This window comes from Eucalyptus grandis, chromosome 3 (genome assembly GCF_016545825.1).
Source record: "Eucalyptus grandis isolate ANBG69807.140 chromosome 3, ASM1654582v1, whole genome shotgun sequence".
NCBI lineage: Eukaryota > Viridiplantae > Streptophyta > Magnoliopsida > Myrtales > Myrtaceae > Eucalyptus > Eucalyptus grandis.
In genome coordinates this window covers 13446007-13467092 of record NC_052614.1, presented here as the reverse complement: position 1 = coordinate 13467092, position 21086 = coordinate 13446007, and the positions used below count along the sequence as shown (strand labels likewise).

The window sequence follows — 21086 nt, the reverse complement described above, 5'->3', positions numbered from 1 at the left end:
TGGGTGAGGGTTTTAGGCCTTGCCTGGATTTGGGTGGGGGCCTACGCCCTCACTTGTGGTCGACGAGGGCGTGGTGGCCCACTAATGGTAGTGAGGGCATGGGGACCCTTGCCCCAATTAGCCAGTGGCCGACGATGGTCAGGTGGCAACCTCGCCTGCAAAGGGGTAAGGAGAAAGGAAAAAAATAAGAAAAAAATAAGAAAATAGTAATAATTTAACAAATCTGAAAAATATTAAAAATTATAAAATTTGTCCATGTGACGCCACATAAGACCGCCAGTGGCCACGTCAGCAATTTTCGACTTAAATTAATTAGATTGACTAAATTGATTTAATTGAAAAGTTTAGCACTGAATTAGTGCCAATACAAAATGTTTAAAACCTTTTGATACTTTTTCCAATTGTACTATACTTTTTTTCGGTCGAACTAGCATTGTATTATATTGTGGTGACAAAAAGGAGGAAAAGAAAAAGAAGAATTTATTTTGATTCTTCGAAATAAAATGTGCAACCAGACAAATAGATGAGAGCGAGAGAAATTGTCCCCATGTCTAACCAAGTTGATAGGCAAGGGTAAGTTTTGCGAGTGGAAATTTTTTTTTTTTTTTTTTTTTTGTCAAGATATGGGGAGAGAACTTTTGTTCTATAACTTGGATTGGAAAATCTGCAAGAGTTGCTGAATAGTTGTTGTTCCCTTGCTTGTTTTTTATTCGATGGATGTTGGACATTTCACATAAGTTGAATCCGGCTTCATGGTCGAGCCTCGATGCGGGACACTTAGGAAGAGACCTTTTTGATGTTGGTTTCCCGATGGAAGGAATTGCCTCCTACTAGAGTTATTTCTTCAGGATATTTCCCTCTGTCGGAGATTATTCAAATGTCTACCTCGATTCTCTGCACCTCTTGAGAGTACGCATATTATCTCCATTAGATCATGCATATCCTTGATGGATGGGTCACGCATCAACTCTGACTAGCTTTTTGATTGGTTGGTTCCAAATATGGTTCCGCGCGTCGTGTTCGGTCAAGGCCCCCATTGTCCCAACCAGCACTGGAACGGTTGGTGAATGGTCCGGCGATGAGACAGGAACTATTTCAGTGGTGGCGAGGAGACCGATTAGGAATGACGATGTCTCGGGTCAAGTTTCCTTTCATGATTCGGTGGCCATTGCTCGGCCCACCAATCTATACGTAACTTCTGAATTATGGACAGCGCTGAGAGGTGCATTTATGATTTTAATTGCCTCATCTACTAGTTGCTACATTGAAGGGCGACTCCATCAAAAATCGACTCCATCAAAAATCTCAAGTATGGACCCAAGTTGCAAAATCAAATGAATGTACGTTGAAAAGGCTCCATTCATTTCACGAAAATTATATAATTTGAAATATATTTTATCAAAGATGAATATTTGTATTGTTTGAAATAATTAATCAATAAAAAAAGATTTTTCATGGACTACGAAAATATATTTTGTCCCTAAGTGACCAAATGATATTTTGCAGAATTTTTTTTTTCCAAATCATTCAATTTATGCAGAACAAACACACCGTAAAATGTTAAAGAGTGCCCTTAGGTTATTTATTAAATCTCATTAAATGTGTTTTGACAATTTCAACGTTTAAGTGTCACTGTTAAAATTGGTAATTACATTTATGTTCACAGTGTGTTAAGAAATGTGTATTTTTGTTTTTAAATCATTTACACTACTGGGATTTTGTTTATGAGTGTCCTATAGACACTCAACCTATGCCATGAAAAATAATTTTTATATTGAATAAAATATAATTAAAGACGTCCCTATCACTAAAATACCTAGCCAAACAATTTTCTGGAGTACATTACTTTAAATGAGAGGATAGGCAGGAGGCGAAGCAATGCATGGGCTCACTGGAATGTTTAGACATTTTCTCCAATCATGGGTCATGTGGTACGTAGCCCGCCAAAAAAATATACATTACAAGAAGAAAAGTTCTTCAAATTTCAACCTCTTCAGTCATTTGTTAGCCAAAACCAGGTGTTGAATTTGCATAAACATTTAACTAACTAGACCGGTAAATTCAAATGCACCGCAAATTGTTCTGGGTATTCTTAGCTCAAAAGTCAAAAATCATCCGCTAAACTCCGACTAATTGCATATAAATTCTTTCAAGTTACATCACGCATATAGACCGGATGCTTATATCTAATCGACTCATGAGGCGTGCAGTGTGAAGTGAGCCTCCAGATTGCTTAGCCATTTGAACCCATTTGAAGTTTGATGAGGATAATTTGAGTTCATTAAAAATAAACGATAAAAAAAATAATTTTAACTTGCGCAGCAAAAAAGTTGCTACTTCACACGATAAGAAGAAAAAAGAAAATGGCTATGTAACGTAATTCGTTCCATTTAAGAAAAAGATGATAAAAGTGGCTATTTAATTCGTTGGCAGCACAAGCATGGAATTCGATCTTGAGATCTACTAATGGGGATGCATATGAATAAATGAATATATGGATGGAAGAATATGAGCTCAAATAAGAGATACATGGGTCGTAGTCAATATCTCCCCATGGCCTTTCACCTCTCAAAACATTTTTCATGGACCACACTATTTCGCTAATGTTATTGAATAATTCTCTCGTTACCTAAAATTCAATCTTTAATTTCAACTGTCTACTGCAAATCCTTAATTCCGGACGAGCTCTTGAAATATAACGAGGAAAGTTTTCCATTTTTAACGTTTTCAATAATTAGGATACTTATTTTTTATAAGTTTATTTAACTAATCTAGTATTTGAAACCTGTTGACACCCAAAAGTGCCCGATATTTAAATATTATCGACATGCTATGATCATTAGGAAGCAACAAAAGTGGACTCAACAACATCATATACAACCATCAAAATTAACGAAGATAAAAGGATATGAGTGGAGAATATACTATCCGAGCATATTTGATCATCCGTGGAGGAAGTCAATTTAATAGATTGAAGATTGGTCAATATTACATGTTGTTTGATGACTTGGATATAAATGTTGGCACATATTGACAAGTGATAAATGATTGCGGATTATTTTGCCCAAGTTGTCGATGAGCATCTTAACTAAGGAGCAAGATAATCCACTCAAAGAATTGTAGCAAGGCTTATGCATGTGAAGATCCATTAAGGAGATTGTGGAGAATAGTTAGGTGAAAATGGAGATTGAGATTGTTATTTTGAAGGAAATTGACAACGTGGGAAATGAATAACTCCTCGGAGATAAGGCTGCTACTTTGAAGGGGGTTAACAACGTGGGAATATAGGATCATTATTTTTTAAAGTGTCGAATTACAATTTAACCACGAAGAAATTGACAAGTCATTATTAACTTTTTATAGATCAATTGTACACAACTACCATCATCACTACACAACTACCATCATCACTACACGTAGTGATGATGGTAGTTGTGTACAATTGATCCGTAAATTAATGTGGACAAATGGTAAATTATTTTCTTAAAAATATTTCACTTATTAGAACATCCATCGGTTTATTAATGTTCCTTATTACAAATCCATTTTTCCACTCACCAAATTAATGACACCGATTATTTTGCAGGAATTGAATTTTACCGGAAAATATTTTCAGATAAAATTATTTTAAAAAATGACTTTTTTTCTTTTGTGTTTGTTAATTTTGCTAATAATATGGAAGTCATATTTCTTATTATATGTCCTTGTTATAGGAAAGCAATGAAACAAGTATTAGAAAAAAAAATTCTCGAATGCAACCCTAGAACTTGAGTTTAGGCGCGGTCTGGCTACTGAGGAGTGATCCGAGTCTAGCCGCTAGCCTCTAAGGTCCAGCAACTGGGGGGCTTGGCTACTAAGCACACGGGTCCATTATCGGGGACATTTTGTTATTGATGGAGGAAAAGCCGTATTCTAAATTGACTTTTAAAAGTGAAGTCATTTTCCTAAATTTAAAGAGATGTTTTGATTGATTGGAATGATTTTCTTTCAACTCATTCTTTTAAATTATCCAAATGATGAATATTCAAGCGAATATTATGTTATGTTGAATTTTTTCATCAAACGAACCAACAAACCAACTCATATTAAATGTCGGATCGGCCTATAATTATACCAACCTACCCTCTCTCCCCGTATCCATTGGCATCTCTCTTTTCGTACCCAAACGAGAAAACACTCAAAACACAGAGAAGAGAATAGAGAGATGGGTGCGACAGAGATGACCCAAAAGCCACACGCGGTGTGCATCCCCTTCCCAGCGCAGAGCCACATCAACGCCATGCTCAACCTCGCCAAGCTCCTCCACCACCGGGGCTTCCACGTCACCTTCGTTAACACCGAGTACAACCACAACCGCCTCCTGCGGTCCCGCGGCCCCTCCTCCCTTGCCGGCCTCCCGTCTTTCCGGTTCCGGACCATCCCCGACGGCCTCCCACCCTCCGACGGCGACGCCACCCAGGACATCCCAGCCCTCTGCCAGTCCACGGAGGAGTGCTGCTTGCCTTACTTCCAGGACCTGCTCAAGAGGCTCAATGAGGAGAGTGCGACATCGGGTTCCCCACCGGTGAGCTGTGTGGTGTCGGACGTCTCGACGACCTTCACACTCGACGCTGCCGAGGCAGTCGGCGTGCCAGAGGTCCTGTTCTGGACTGTTGGGAATTACTGATCCCCGAAAACACGGATTCGATACCGAATCGAACCCCTAAATCAATGCGGAAGACGAAGCCTAAGAATTCAACACGCATCACCGATCCTAAAGCACACCACGGATATCGAGCGTACCTTTTAGCCACAGATTAAACACCGACGCCAATAGAGGGAGAGAATCCGGTCTGTTCGATCCGGGAGGCAAAAATCCTTCAAGCGCTTCTTTGTTTGCTTTGAGGAACAACGTAAGGGGGGAGAGCGTTGAGAGAAAAAAAATACGTACGTTATTTTCCAATAGTAGTTTTTCTCTCTCTCTCCTCCCTTTTATACCTCTCCTTTCCACGGGCCGTCTTCCCGTGGGCCGGGCTTTCTGGGCCCAACTTGGGCGAACAGGGCCTTAAGCCCAAATCAAATAAAGCCTTCATCTCCCACTCGCACAAGGTGGGTCGAACAGGATTCTCTTTACCTCTCTTCAACGTTCATACTGGTGAATAATCCGTGCGACCAGCATACTTTGAGAGCTCGTTGCTATACATCTGTTAGGAATATATAGCAGCTCATAATGGGCGTCACACTCCGAGTAGATTTAGTATGCAGTACCCTAGATCGATCGTTCACATTTATATCTCTCTTAATCTCTTTTAAACAATGATATATATTGTATTCACAATTATAATTATCACAAAGACAGTTATAATTGGTCGGCCAAAGGTGAATACAAAACTATAATGTGATTCTCTAAAATCGATCTTCCTCTTTCCTTCAAACTCTCAATTTCAGTCCAGCTTGCTTTTCTAGAAATGCCCCATTAGATCGAATCTCACATGACCATTGGCAACACCCTAAGATAGCAAACACTAAATAGAAATCTTGAGAATAAGTAAGAGTCCTGAGAGGACTAAAAAAATTGAGGAACTCTTTTCCTCAAGAGTCTCACACGTCATAAAAGTTGAGATCAAACTTTTTGCCACTCTTATTGGTCGTCTTATGCATACGTAGTATGAAATACGTATTACGGTATTAACTCCTTTCCCATGGAGCGTATGTCTACACTTTTCAATACCGTACAGATGATAGTTCAGACATACCTAATGTCTAACTTGAGTTCACGTATCTACTCATTTACAAAATTCATCAGAACTCACATCTGGCATCTTAGACAGATAAAGTAAAACATGTGGGTTATTTTACTTTCGAACATAGTAAGTATTATGTCCTCATCTTAACACTCAGTTAAGGCGACATGCGTGTTTTAAGCTTGAGCTCTCGATTATCACCTAGATAATAAGCTTAAAAACAGTCTCATCTCTATTTATCACACAGTAAATAGAGGCGATTACCCGTGTGAGTGGGCTAATCTTATATCTGTCCGACATACTTCTTAACTTAAAATAATGCACTAAGCATTAAGATGCATAAAGATCATACAAAGATTCATAGGCATTAATCAATGAAAAACAAAATTTCATAAATGTGAACAACTCGGGAAATTACAATTCAGTACATCAGACTCTACGCAATCCTAGAGATTTTACATGACCACAAAACACATCTCTAGGTATTGGCTTTGTCATAGGATCTGCTACCATTCTATGCGTAGATATGTACTGTAAGTTCACATCCTTTCGTGCAATCATATCTTTTACAAAGTTATACTTGGTATCTATATGTTTGGTCTTGCCATGATACTTTGGATCTTTGGTGTACGCTATAGCTGCTTGGCTATCACAGTTAACCAACAATGGATTTGCAGCTTTCTCAATAACACCTAAATGATCCAAGAATCTCTTAAGCCAAACTGCTTCTTGTACTGCTATCGATAATGCCACGAACTCAGCTTCCATCGTGGATAAGGCTATGCAGGTTTGCTTCTTACTACTCCATGATATTGCGCCATTGCTCGGTAAGAGAAAGCAAATCCCGAGGTAGATTTCCTTTCATCTAAATCTCCTCCCCAATCAGCATCGAATAGCCTTCAAGTCGCAGATCCTTTCCTTGGTAATTCAACTTGTAATCAGCGGTTCCCTTGAGATACCTCGGTATTCTTTTTGACAGCTTTCCAATGTCTTTGGACTGGATTGGATTGGTATCTACTCACCATTCCAACTGCAAAACATATGTCGGGTCTTGTACACATCATAGCGTACATCAAGCTCCCAACAGCACTTGCATAAGGAACATGTTTCATTTGTTCCTTCTCTTGTGGAGTCCTTGGACACAGGCTATGGCTCAATCCTTCACCTTTTGCAATAGGAGTGTCTATGGGTTTACAATCTTGCATACGAAACCGTTCTAGAACTTTGTTTATATAAGTTTCTTGCGAAAGAGACAACGATCTCTTCAAACGATCTCTTGAAATCTTAACTCCAAGAATGTATGCAGCCTCACCCATATCCTTCATCTCAAAGTTGGAAGACAACCAACTTTTGACAGTCTTAACAAACTCCATATTGCTTCCAGCAATTAGTATATCATCAACATATAATGATATGATCACAAATTGATCCTTGGATCTTTTGATATATACACAATGATCCTCATCAATCATCGTAAAATCATATGCCATTATGGCATTATGAAAGCGTATATACCATTGTCTTGATGACTGCTTAAGGCCATATATCGACCTCAAAAGTCGACATACTTTTTCTTCTTGGCCTTTCACTATGAAACCAACAGGTTGTTCCATATATATCTCTTCCTCTAATTCTCCATTGAGGAAAGCAGTCTTTACATCCATTTGATGTAATTCAAGATCAGAGACTAGCCACTATTGCCAGAATAATGCGAATTGAGGTAAATCTCACTACAGGAGAAAACGTATCTTCATAATCAATTCCTTCCTGTTGATTATACCCCTTCGCCACAAGGCGAGCCTTATGCCTTTCAATCGAGCCATCAGCCTTTCGCTTTATTTTGAGAACCCATTTGTTCCCAATAGCTCTGCGTCCTTTTGGCAGATCAACCAGTTCCCAGACTTGGTTTGATTTCATTGACTCCATTTCCTCTTCCATTGCATTGATCCATTTTTCCTTACTAGGGCAATTCAGAGCCTCATTAATATTTCTTGGCTCATCCTCATCTTGTGGAGCAACCATAAAAGTTTCCCCTTCAATGCCAAAACGTCGACGGGAATACTTTGGCGACTTGTTCGCCTAATGGGAGATTGTACACTTTGCACATCATTTCCCATTATGCTCCCACTTGGATTGGGTAATGATGTCGTCTCATCAAGTGGTTGCAATTGAGAATGAGTTGAATTCAATTCATCACTTCTCATATTACTCCCACTTGGACGAAGTCCACTAAGGTCATTATCTGATCCAAGGTTTCAAATAGGGAACAATCTTCCCTATTTCGCCCTTCTTAGGAAATTCATCCTCTAAGAATGTGACATCTCGTGATTCAAACTCAGTTATACTTCCACTTTCTTGCTCACCTATGAACACATATCCTTTCGAGTGTTGAGTATCTTATGAAAATACTCTTCTTTCCTCTGGGACCCAATTTCCCAAATTTGTGAGAGGATTCATGTGTATAGGCGGCACAACCCCATGGCTTAAGAAAACTTAAGTCCGGTTTTCTACTGTCCATAACTCATATGGAGTGGAAGTGGCGATTTGGAAGGCACCCGGTTAAGTATATAGGCAGCAGTTAACAATGCATCACTCCAAAAGGTGATAGGTAAGTTAGCATGCGCCATCATAGACCTAACCATTTCCAGTAGGGTTCTGTTTCTTCTCTCTGCAACACCATTTTGTTGAGGAGTATATGGAATAGATAACTGTCTTTCTATTCCTTTTTCATCACATAATTTTCTGAACTCATCAGATAAATATTCTCGACCTCGATCGGATCTCAATGCTTTTATTTTCCTGTCTAATTGATTTTCCACCAGGTTCATGAACCTTTTGAAACAACTTATCGCTTCAGATTTATGAGAAATCAAATAGACATATCCGAATCGAGTATAATCATCAATAAAGGTGATGAAATAAACAGCCCCATGCCTTCCTCTCACATTCATTGGACCACAGACATCAGAATGGATTAAATGCAAAGGAAATTCAGCTCTTTTCCCTTTTCCAAATGGTTTCCGTGTTGTTTTTCCTTCTAGGCAATGCTTACATATGGGCAAATCGACTTTTTCAATGTTACCCAACAAGCCCTCTTTGGCTAGTCTATTCATACGTTGTTGGCCAATGTGACCAAGCCTAGCATGCCACACATTCACATCATTATCATAAGTATTAGAAGATGTGATAAGGGAATAACAAACATTTGCATTAATATACTCAATATCCAATACAATAAAACCATCCAGAAAATAGCCACAACCATAGTAATTTGTCTCCAAAAACAAATTCACACCTCTACTACAGAAGTTCACAGCAAAACCTAATTTAACCAACATCAATACAGACACTAAATTCCGACGAATCTCCGGAGCATACAATACATCATGAAGAAACAAGGTGCGTCCACCACGCATATTCAGTTGGCATGTGCCAATTCCTTTCACTTCAGCTACGGAGTTGTTTCCCACATAGATCCACTTAGTTCCAGTTGGTACTCGTCGGAATTCCACGAAGGATCCTCTATCCTTCGCTACATGGTCTGTCGCTCCTGAATCCACAGTCCACAAAGGATTAGACTCAGTTAGGAACACAGAACTCGACACATAAGTAAAGTTCTGAAAAGTACAAGGGGTGCATACCTTCTTTGGCTCACGATCCATCGCGAGCATAGTGACCCTTCTTGTCACAGTTGTAGCATTTCACCCTTGCAAGCTTTTTCATGCGAGGACGCTTCCCTCTTCCATGTTGGTTGAATTTGGGTTTCTTCCCTGAAGGACTGCTTCTTCCTTGCCTTTCCCCTTATCAAACCAGTTAGGGCGCTTGCGCTTGGAGCTCGAAGCTCCATTTGAGCTAGAACCAGCATAATAGAGTTCAGCATCCGGCAGCGCCAACGGGCGGTCCTCTTCCAGCTCAAGATGACGCATCGCATCCTCAAAGGTTTTGATGTTTTCATTATGAGTCAGGTGCACCTTCATATGCTCCCAACTCTGAGGCAAGGAACGAATCACTGCTTGCACTTGCTGCTCATCTGTGAGGACATGGCCAGCATCTTTCAGCTCGTTATCATGTTTGACATCTTTCTAAGATGTTGCTTCATGGTCGACCATGAGGCTTCTTATAAGAGTCAAACCCGATAGTGAGCCGCCGCCTCGATCTAGTCACCGAAGTATGACCATATCTAGCGCCAATGCCTCCCACAATTCCTTGGCATTATCAAAACGCCAAACTCTCGCATGACGTCATTTTCCATGCTTGCTCAACAACGTGATGCGAGCTAGAGAGTTCATTCTTTTCCACGCTAAGAAAGCTTCTTTGTTTCTTTTGTCTTTGTGTGCGGTGGTTCCCTCTTCGGGTTCTTCCATGGTCATGACAAGAGCCTCAAGTGCTTCTTGCTCTTCCAAAGACATCTTTGGATTTTCATTTGCCAAATTTCATAGTTGTCACCATTGAGCTTTTCACCTTTGTTCAGCTCGGCAACTATGCTCTTTGTGGTCAAGCCATTGATCGAACAAATCGAGACAAATATGCACGAATTATTAATGCCTATCATTTATGCATCCCTATTTACATAGACCCATCATATTAATGAATAATTTCAAGTAAGGTTTCAGAATCAAAAGGTCACTATGTTTCCAATCATCCTCCAAAATCCTAACTTAAAACTATCATCAATATAATTGTCTTATGCAAAATCAATTCTATGAAGCTACAAAAACTTCTAAAACTACCCCTGACTAATTACCCACAAAGAACCAAAGAATAACAGAAAGCAATATATAATAGAACATCCAATAAAAACAATAATGCTTTCAATTAACACAATTAGGTAGTAATCATTACATAATATGTCCACAAATCACACTTAACATATATCGGCAAATACAACTAACACCAAGTCAAAGCACACGAACTGGGAAAGATCCTCTTTTGTTCAATTTCTTGATCTTTTCCCTTGAAACAATACAATAATATTCATTTACAAAATCCTTCACAATTTTCTTATAGGAAGCAGCTCCGTTAACATCCCATATGCGATTCAACACATCTTGCCATTCGGGTGGAAGAGTATTTATGAAAAATCGCACCATCTCGGTTGTCGACACGTGACACAGACGACCATTCCATATGACCTGTTGAATTTTCCCGTTGACTTCAAGGACGTGATCAATTAAGTCACCACTCTCCCATCGATGATCGGCCCGCCTATCAACTTAGACGGCCTTTCCTTTTGTTCACCTGGCCACACGCGCGAATAGGTGTGCGCATCCTCGGGAGGCATTGTTCCTGCAACAAATGCAGAACAAATAAGGGATTACATATAATCCACATAGACTTAATTGAAAAAGAAACACATTCTTTTTTTTTTTTCTTTTTTTTTCTTTTTTTTTTTTCGGGTCAACGGTCAAAGTCAACGGTCAACGGTCAACGGAGGTCAACGGTCAACGGTCGTCAACGGTCAACGGTCGTCGGTCGTCGGACCGGACGGACCGGTCGGACCGGTCGGACCGGACAGACCGGACAGACCGGTCGGACCTCTCGGCGGACCGCTCGCACGTGCCGCGCGCGTGCGCGGGCTGACGTCACGCAGACGTCAGCGGCACGTGCCACGCGCGTGCCATCGCCAGCGGGTCGGGTCGGGTCGGTTCGCGGGTCGGGTCGCCGCCCGGCCAACCGACGTCATCGCTGACGTCATCGATGACGTCAGCCCAGCGGTTACTGACCGTTGGGTGACGTCATGATGACGTCAGCACGCGTCGGTCCGTGGACCGGCGCGTGTCGGTTCGCCGGCCGGCGGCGAGCACGCGCCGATTCGCCGACCGGCGCGTGTGCCGCACGCGCCTGGCGATCGAACGCTTCCGGGCGCGTCGCGCCCACGCGCAGCGCCTTCCGGCCGCGCGTGTGGGCGCGTGCGGCGGCACCCGGCGGCGTTCGGCACATCGCCGGACTCGTCTCGACGTCGTGCTTCTTCCTATGCAATCAGAAAACAGTTTCGACATACGAAAACTCAGTAAAAAAGCCGAAGAACGCTCGGGTGTCGGGATTTTCGCCCGGTTCCGTACGGCCGAAAGTTTCTTCGCGAAAAACTCAATTAAAACATATCAAATTGATCGGGAAAACGTGAAAGCGGGCTCTGATACCAATGTTGGGAATTACTGATCCCCGAAAACACGGATTCGATACCGAATCGAACCCCTAAATCAATGCGGAAGACGAAGCCTAAGAATTCAACACGCATCACCGATCCTAAAGACACCACGGATATCGAGCGTACTTTTAGCACAGATTAAACACCGACGCCAATAGAGGGAGAGAATCCGGTCTGTTCGATCGGGAGGCAAAAATCCTTCAAGCGCTTCCTTTGTTTGCTTTGAGGAACAACGTAAGGGAGGGAGAGCGTTGAGAGAGAAAAAAATACGTACGTTATTTTCCAATAGTAGTTTTTCTCTCTCTCCTCCCTTTTATACCTCTCCTTTCCACGGGCCGTCTTCCCGTGGGCCGGGCTTTCTGGGCCCAACTTGGGCGAACAGGGCCTTAAGCCCAAATCAAATAAAGCCTTCATGGACGATAAGCGCGTGCGCATTCATGGGCTTCTTGCAGTTTCGTAGTCTCATTGACGAGGGTCTTGCTCCACTCAAAGGTATGCATTACTAAATAACTTGTCTGATTTAGGTGATCTCACTTAGCATGTCAACCGAGCAAATTTTTTACACCTAAAGATTTTTCTTTGTTATTTTTTTCGGTTTGGTTTGCTGTTATGTTCTTCAGTTTTGTTTGTTCCTGATTTATATGATCAGTGTATATACAACAATGTCATTACTAAATAACTATCTGATTTAGGAGCTTACGAGATCATTTCGTATATCCTTCGACAATATTCTAATGCTTTCCCCAATCTAAGTCTAACAAATGAATTGACAAAACAAATATTGCCATGTGACACCATAAACATCGAACAACGAAGTAGGAACAGCAGAGATCTTGATGACGCGCTTCTAAATTTTAAGAGAATCTAATCCTTTATGAGGATCATGTGTATGGTCACCCAGTTTACTTGATCGACTCTCAATTTGCAGATGCAAGCTACTTGACAAATGGGTACTTGGACACCGTCATTGACTGGATACCCGGGATGAGAAACATCCGCTTGAGAGACTTGCCGAGCTTCATTCGAACCACCGACCCGGACGACCCGATGCTCAACTTCTGCTTGGTTGAGTTTGCGAGAGCGAAGAGAGCCTCCGCCTGGGTCTTCAATACGTTTGAGCGGTTAGAACACGAGGTCCTTGAGGCGCTTAAGGCCATGTTCCCTCCCATCTACACCATCGGCCCCATTCATCTACTCGTGGAGCAACTATCCGATGATGACACCAGGCTGATCAGGTTCAACCTGTGGAAGGAAGACCTGGGTTGTCTCGAGTGGCTCGACTCGAAACCACCTGGCTCGGTCGTGTACGTGAACTTCGGGAGCATCACAGTGATGTCGCCGGCACAGCTGGTGGAGTTCGCATGGGGGCTCGCGAACAGCGGCCAGGTGTTCCTATGGGTCATCAGGCCCGACTTGGTCATCGGCAACACGGCGATCTTGCCTCCAGATTTCTTGGCCGCAACGAGGGAGCGGAGCCTGCTGGTGAGCTGGTGCCCCCAGGAGCGGGTGCTAAGCCACTCGGCTGTCGGCGGGTTCCTGACCCACTGCGGGTGGAACTCCATAATCGAGAGCATCGCGGCCAGTGTGCCGGTGGCGTGTTGGCCATTCTTCGCGGACCAGCAAACGAACTGCCGGTACAGTTGCCAGGAGTGGGGGATAGGGATGGAGATCGACAACGACGTGAAGAGGGACGAGGTGTCGAGGCAGGTGAGGGAGCTGATGGAGGGGGAGAGAGGGAAGGAGATGAAGAGGAAGGCGATGGAGTGGAAGGAGATGGCTCGAGAGGCCACGCGTCCTTCCGAGTCGTCGTTCTTGAACCTAGACGAGATGATCAACAAGGTGCTGCTGTCGCCCAGAAGAGATTAAGCTTGCTCGGACATTGTTTTGCGACTGGGGAAAGAATCCGAACAATTCCGTAGACAGTCCTCTTGTCTTGTTTAGATCCTATCTAGGCCCGTATTTACTTCAGCTGCGTCACTTCCAGTCCTTTTCATTTATTTCTGTGTAGTTGGCATTCAGGTGAAACGGTTGGCTACAAGCCTGCAATGAAGTGTTTTTTTTTTTTTTTTTTTTTTTGGTTGAAATGCAATGAAGTGTTGATTTGTTCATGAGGCAGAGCTAGAACGAGGAAGCGAAGGGTGGCCCGTGATAGCATTGGATCCAAACTCTCCAACCATTCTTGGTAACGAGAATAGCACGAAATAGATGCTGGCCACGTAACCCGACGGATGCAATAGTCTTAGGACACTTATGTTAATTTCCTAAAAAAATAGCGATGTTTTCATTAACATCTAGATCCGATCATGAGTTCGCCAATTACGAGTGCACCACTCTTATGTTGTGGTGGAGCTCTCAATTAATGGCTAGGAGCTGATTATCTTTAGCTGCTTGGTGTGGACATGCTCTATCAGAAAAGATTATGTGCTTTTTTGGTTATCTACGTACGAAGAGAATTCCTCAATTATTCTCATTAACGACTTTGTGAATCATCGCTACGATGGTAATCAGTGGAGCGACGGTTGCTCGAGTCGCAAGGACGGGGAGGGGTTTGTGGATCACGGTGGTTTGCCCCGATGCCATTGGTGCTCTACAATTAGTTAATTTCAGTTCAGCTCACTAAACTTCAAGTGCACACATCTCCTTAGTCCAATATCGGAATCTCGCAATACTCCCGCGGCAAAAAGTCCTACAATTTTATTTCTATTTCCTGATTCATTCTTATAAACCAATTTCTTGGTCACTTCGAATCTAATCAAAGCAATTCTTGATCATTCAAAAAGCTCATTGTCTCTATTATCAAATTATTGCTATAATTCGCCACTTCACTATGCGATTACTTGGCGATGAATTTTGATGATGCCTTCTAATTGCAGGAGTCTCCGTGTGTTGTTTCTTTCAAGTGGCGAGTTGCAATCTTGGAAGTAAATTGACACCATAGGATTCATGTTATATATAACCAATCTTATTCCAACATTTTCGAAAAAAGAAGACTACTCGCCAACATTTAAATTATAGTTCTGATTTCAGAAAATAGTGAAAAAAAATCAATTACGAATTTTACGAGACAATATGGGAGTATTGTAAATGTTTTGGGAGTTGACCTTGAGAAAAAAAAAAAGTGCATGAGTTAAGAGATTTAGATTAAGTAAAACAGTAAAAAGTGAGGGTGTATTTGTTTCGAAAAAAAGTATTTTTCAGGAATTAATTTTCTGGATTTTCACTTGTTTGATTCGCGAAAAATGATTAGTCAACCAAAAATACTTTGCAGTCAACGAAAATATTCACATATCAATTTAGGAAAGTGGATTCCTGAGCTTAAAAAGGTGAAAGCATTTTTGGAATTGCTCATCTCAAATTTTTAATTTTTATTTTATATTCTTCTTTTTATTTTTATTTTTCCTTTTATTTCTCCCTCAACTAGTTGTTGGGCCTTGACGACAATCAACGACTTGCCACAGGCACAAGTCAACGAGGCTCAACCTCGCCAAATCCTGGCAAGTTTGAGCTTACCCAAGGCCAACACTGGGCAAGCCTTGAGCTTGTCTATGGTCATCGCTCACTGGTCACAACAAAGGAATGAGGAAAAAGAAAATAAAAAATTAATAAAAATTCAATTTAAAAAAGAAAAGAAAAGAATGATGAAACATTCAGTCCGGTGCCACGACAGTCCGATAACAAACCGAACCCAGTTCTAGGCAATATTGCTAATTCACATCTTATCTTGGCTAATGATCCCTGCAAAGATATTTGACTTGAGGCAAATTTGCTATAAAAAAAAAATACCGTTTAGTTAGCGACTTACGTTGTAAATTATTGCAAAGTAGCTTAGAAAGTTAAAACAAAAAAGAAGGAAAAAAAAACAAAGGGAGCTATTGCTTATCGTCTTCTAAGGCTATGGCAAGGCCTCAGAGCGCCGCCGCGGGCCCAGGCAAGGGCTTCGAGTTTTCTCGACTTAGGTGCGGTGACACCAGAGTAGCCTCAAGCAGTGACGCTTGACATGGATATGAAGATGCTCGATGCCCAACATACATCAGCAATGCTCGACCATCAACTTCGCTAGCTCTTGGCAACCCTCGACTCAACAGATCTCACTCGAGCCGCGACCCTTCAAGTCTCGCCTAACAGTTACGAGGCAATGTCAGAGAAGATGAGCTAGGCAAGGACCCGAGTGCGGCAACCCTCACTGGAGACCCGAGCAAAGACCCTCAATTAGTGACTTTTGTGGAAACCCAAGCACAACTGCTTAGAACTTCAACGGTTGGACAAAATGAATAGTCACAAGTGAGGGCAAGATTAGAATATGAAAATATAAGTGAGGGCAATTTTGAAAAAAAAAAGTTCATTAACCATGGAAGCTGCCTTCTAAAAATGCTGAAAGTGATGTTGACATTTCCCCAAAGTGGCCCCCAAAAAGATTTACATGACAACCTAACAGTGTTCGACGGACATTGAATATGCAAAGTCGAAAGCTGAACCAAAACCATCATTTGAAGTCTAGTACTTATTGTAGTCTATAGAAATTGATTTTTTTTTCCAAAATGCCCAATAACATTTTAATCGAAAGGGCATCCTTTATCATACAGATTTCAGAGGGATCCCACGAGATCCCACAGCCCAATAAAATATACGTCCTTCATCTTATGTAACAAACCAAACGACTTGGTCTACGTTTTGGGACATCTTTAGTTCTTGGATCTTGCCTTTCCTCTGTCTCTTTTTTTTTTTTTTTGGATTTTTTAATTTCCATTACACAATTGGTGTGCATGTCTTTCAAGGATATAAAATGTTAACTCGAGAAAGTTTTGCATCTTATGTCCTTTTGCTATCAATTTCATAAAAAAATACAAATACTAGAAAAGTGCAAAATATACTCCTCGATTTGTTAATTTAATCTAATGCATCCAGAACAAAATTATGAAATGTTTTGAAAAGGATGAATACCAATATAACGAGTTGATGAAGGATTAAAAAATAAGTAATCTAACCCACCGATGGGCAGTTGCATTGATAGAGACGTGTGAATAGATCTACCGCAAGGTCGAAAGTTCGAATCTTCGCGTTGCCATACACGTCTTAAGTAGGGGGCCATGGTGGTGGGATCCTATGCTAGCTTCCCCTCAAGTATAGTCACTGTGTTGGGTGGTCGACCGACACCATTCAATAGCCCAGTGGCGCCAAGTGGTCGGTGAAGTCGATAGCCTGGCGTGCCAAGGTGGTCGACGAAGTCGATAGCCTGGCCGGTGGAGTCCTGGGTATCAAAAAATAATAAAAAAAAATAAGTAATCTAATGTGGCTTGTAATGGTCTGATATAGCTCATTAATACTGGTGATCACACATAACTTACAAGTTTTGTATGATAATTAGAAAATCGATTAGAAGATTCGAGGATTTTCACAAAATAAATATATATACATATATATGAAGGATACGGATGAAACTCCAAAGTGCGTCGTATGGGGAAGGGGAGAAGGAGGGTTGGATGTCGACAATCATAGTACGCTGTTTTCTTCTAGCGATGACTACTACACACCACCATTGAATGTTGAGTTTTTGCTTATCTTATCTCTGTAGTGTCAACTTCAAGTCTTTTTGAATTTCTATCTTACTTAATTTTCATTTGAAATAGTTCTCTTGACAATATTTCAATTTTTTTTCTTATATATATTATTAATTAGATTATTTAAACCAATGAATCCAGTATAAATGGTGGTAAGAGTTTTTATTTTATTTTATTTTTAGAGCAAAATGACAATATGTATTACAAAATCCGACATGCCTCACATGCTAGTGGAAAAAAGGTAAAGAAAGAAGAGGTCCATGCCTATAATGAGATGAAAGTCTAGGCTAAAGGCAAAATGTAAATTTTTAAAAATGCGAGATGCAAAGGGCATCCTTAAATTTCTTACTCTAATCTAATGCATCGAGAAAAATTTACAAAATATTTTGAAAGAATAAATACAAATACGATGAATTAATAAATGGATAAAAATAAAATTAGTCTCAAGTGCCTCGTTTTTTTTTTTTTTTTTTTTTGGTCCTAATCTAGCCATCAACCTCCCGCCTGTAGGGCCGGCCGCTCTGTCTGGAAAGAGAGTCGATAGTTTCATGTCAAAGGCAAGACAAAGGGGACTGGTCGTCCCCATGCCTGGCTTGGCTTCTCCTCACGTGAATAGACTCTTTTCTCATAGTCTTCCCAGGTCTCTGCTTCTAGTTTTGAAGTCGTGGCCATCCCTGTACCATCATCATCATCTTTCCATACTTCGGCAGTGAGCGAGTTCACGTCAATTATTTCGTCTCTATGGCATCTTCCAAGATGTGTCGGCTAGATACACAACATTTGCAAAACCTTTCATCAAGTAAACAAATGTGCCATTGGGATTCCTCTGTGTCAAAAGTCAAATTTCAATTGTGCCATCATAATCATTTCTCTCATGATAAAATGCCCAATTAAGTCAACTTGAATCATGTGTTATAGGAATTCATGCTTGATGCTTAAAATTGTCCTTAAATGACTGAATTTGAATTTCAATCAATATATAACCATTGGATCCATCCCAAGAAACAAAAGTAGTAAAGAAATAAAACGCAACCGTGATGGAAATCCCAATGGAGACAAATGTAATGATCTAAGAGATTGCTTCCCACAAACATTCAATTCAGCCCATCAATCAACATGGCTAAAATTTATGTCACCTATGAGGGCGTAGAGAAAATTCTGGTACCTTATGTTAGGGTAACCATAGGAGAGAGATAGCTTGAGTCCCAGTACGAGTCGACTTAGGTAACTAATTGAATCCATTTTTTTTCCATACATCGAACTTTTGTTGCATGTGTGTCCCAACAACAATGGATCTTTATATATTCTTGGGTACAAAATTTGAACTTGTCTATTCAAAGACGAGTCAAAACCACGAAGTGAGAATTTTCATCTTCATTTCGGAGATTGATAGAAGACTCTCCATGATGTTAGATGAAGAATGAAAATGGTAGATTTTCCTCTTCCTACAACATAGTGTACCTAGCATTGTACTATATTGCCGTGACGAGAAAAAGAAAAAAAGGAGAATTTATTTTGATTCTTCGAAATAAAATGTGCAACAGGACAAATAGATGAGAGTGGGAGAAATTGTTCCCATGTCTAACCAAGTTGGTAGGTGAGGGTAAGTTTCGCAAGTGGAAGTTTTTTTTGTGGTCAAGATATGGGGAAAGAACTTTTGTTCTGTAACTTAGATTGGAAAATCTGCAAAAGTTGCTAAATAGATGTTGTTCCCTCACTTGTTTTTTATTCGATGGATGTTGGAGACATTTCACATAAGTTGAATCCGGCTTCATGAGCGAGCCTCAATGCGGGACACTCAGCAAGAGACCGTGTTGATGTCAGTTTCCCAATGGAAGGAACTGCCTCCAACTGGATATATTTCTCTAGATATGTCTCTCTGTCAGAGATTATTCGAATGTTTACCTCGATTCTCTGCACCGCTTGAGAATGCGCATATTATCTTCCTTTGATTGTGCATATCCTTGAAGGATTAGTCGCGCATCAGCTCCGACTAGCTCTTCAATCGGTGGGTTCCCAATATGGTTCCGCATGTCGTGTCCGGTCAGGCCCCCAATGTCCCAACCGGCACTGGAATGGATGGTGAATAGTCCGGCGATGAGACAGGAACTATTTCAGTGGCGGCCAGGAGGCCGGTTGGGGATGAGGATGTCTCGGGTCAAGTTTCCTTTCATGATTCGGTGGCCATTGCTCGGCCCACCAAGCTATCCGTAACTTATGAAATATGGACAGCACTGAGAAGTGTATTTATCAATTTAATTGCCTCATCTCCTAGTTATCACATTGAAGGGCGACTCCCTTATAAATCGCAAGTACTGACCAAGTTACAAAATCAAATGAATGTACGTTGAAAAGGTTCCATTCATTACACGAAAATTATATAATTTGAAATATATTTTTTAAAGATAAATGCTTCTATCATTTGAAATAACTAATTAATAAAATAAATATTTCACAGATGATAAATATATATTTTGTCCGTAAGTGACCCAAGTGATATTTCAAAAAAATATTTTTCAAATCATTCATTTTCGGCAAAAAAAAAAAAACATACCATAAAATGTTAAAGAGTGTCGTTAGGCTATTTATTAAGTCTTGTTAAATATGTTTTGACAATTTAAACTTTTAAGTGTTACTGTTAAAATTGGCAATTACATTTATGTTCACAGTATGTTAAGAAATGTGTATTTTTGTTTTTAAATCATTTAATTAGTCCCATAGGGGCGCTTATTAATGACCCCTTTTATTTCAAAACTTTGGACTTATATGGAGTAGATGGCTAGTGGAATAATTGACTATTTTATTCAGCCGCCACTTGCTGTCAGAAGAAGGCTTATTGAATTTCTCTTCTTCTTTTTTTCGTTTAAGTCACCGACCCATTCTGACATTTCAATTAGAAAAGTGTAGTGCACATTCTCTGGTCACTTTTGTTCAAATGTGGCTACGCAATAGAGTTCGCACTACCTTTCCCCGTGGCCGGAATGTTGAAACACGAGAGGAAAACGGACTACAACAATCCAAAAAACAATTTCGGTCTAATTTGACAGGCCAAGGTAAATTTCGAAAAGCATATTGTATCATTTGAAAACTATGCGAACTGTTATTATCTAGATTATCAATTATGCGCATCTCAGCGTAGGTTCATTTGATTGACGATTGAAATGAAATTAGATTCGTAAATCATGTAATATTTTTTTTGTTACAGGTTTCGAATTCTTACAAGTGCATGATACATGTCAAAAAGCTTTGCTCACACTGGGCGTGCATGCATATGCTGCTTTCAACAGTGACTCACATAGCTCAATTCAGAGAACATGGGAATGGGATGATAATGGCATAAATTTAATCTACAAATAATATAAATAGATGAAATCGGTTCTCAAACATATTTCATTTGTTAGACCATCATTTGGTGTTTGTTACATATCCTTAATATATATTAAACTCGCCAAATAATAGTCCAAGCATCAAGAATCTAAATCCAACTATTGACTTCTAAGAACTAGTCATCAAAAATCCTGGATATCCTTGTCAGGTACTTGAATCTAATCATTGATGACGGTTTTCAATAACGGAAATCAAGTCGTATCCAAAAAATTAAAAACTACCTAATTTTTCTTGAATTAGTCAAACCCCTAAAAATGAATAAATCATTGT

General features: G+C 40.5%; 1 protein-coding gene across 3 annotated transcripts in view; it reads left to right on the top strand.

Moving 5' to 3' along the window:
• The first annotated feature begins 4150 nt into the window (after window positions 1-4150).
• Window positions 4151-21086, top strand: part of LOC104447960 (7-deoxyloganetin glucosyltransferase) — a 28321-nt gene continuing 11385 nt past the window's right edge. The window contains exons 1-3 of one of the 3 annotated variants that reach the window (XM_039310568.1): window positions 4151-4645; window positions 12285-12363; window positions 12800-13935. In XM_039310568.1, the coding sequence (XP_039166502.1) occupies window positions 4205-4645; window positions 12285-12363; window positions 12800-13737 (1458 nt within the window). In that variant the 5' untranslated portion in view covers window positions 4151-4204 and the 3' untranslated portion in view covers window positions 13738-13935. Of the gene's footprint in view, window positions 4646-12284; window positions 12364-12799; window positions 13936-21086 lie in introns of those variants that run through there. The other 2 variants (XM_039310569.1, XM_039310570.1) reach the window with 2 other exon arrangements.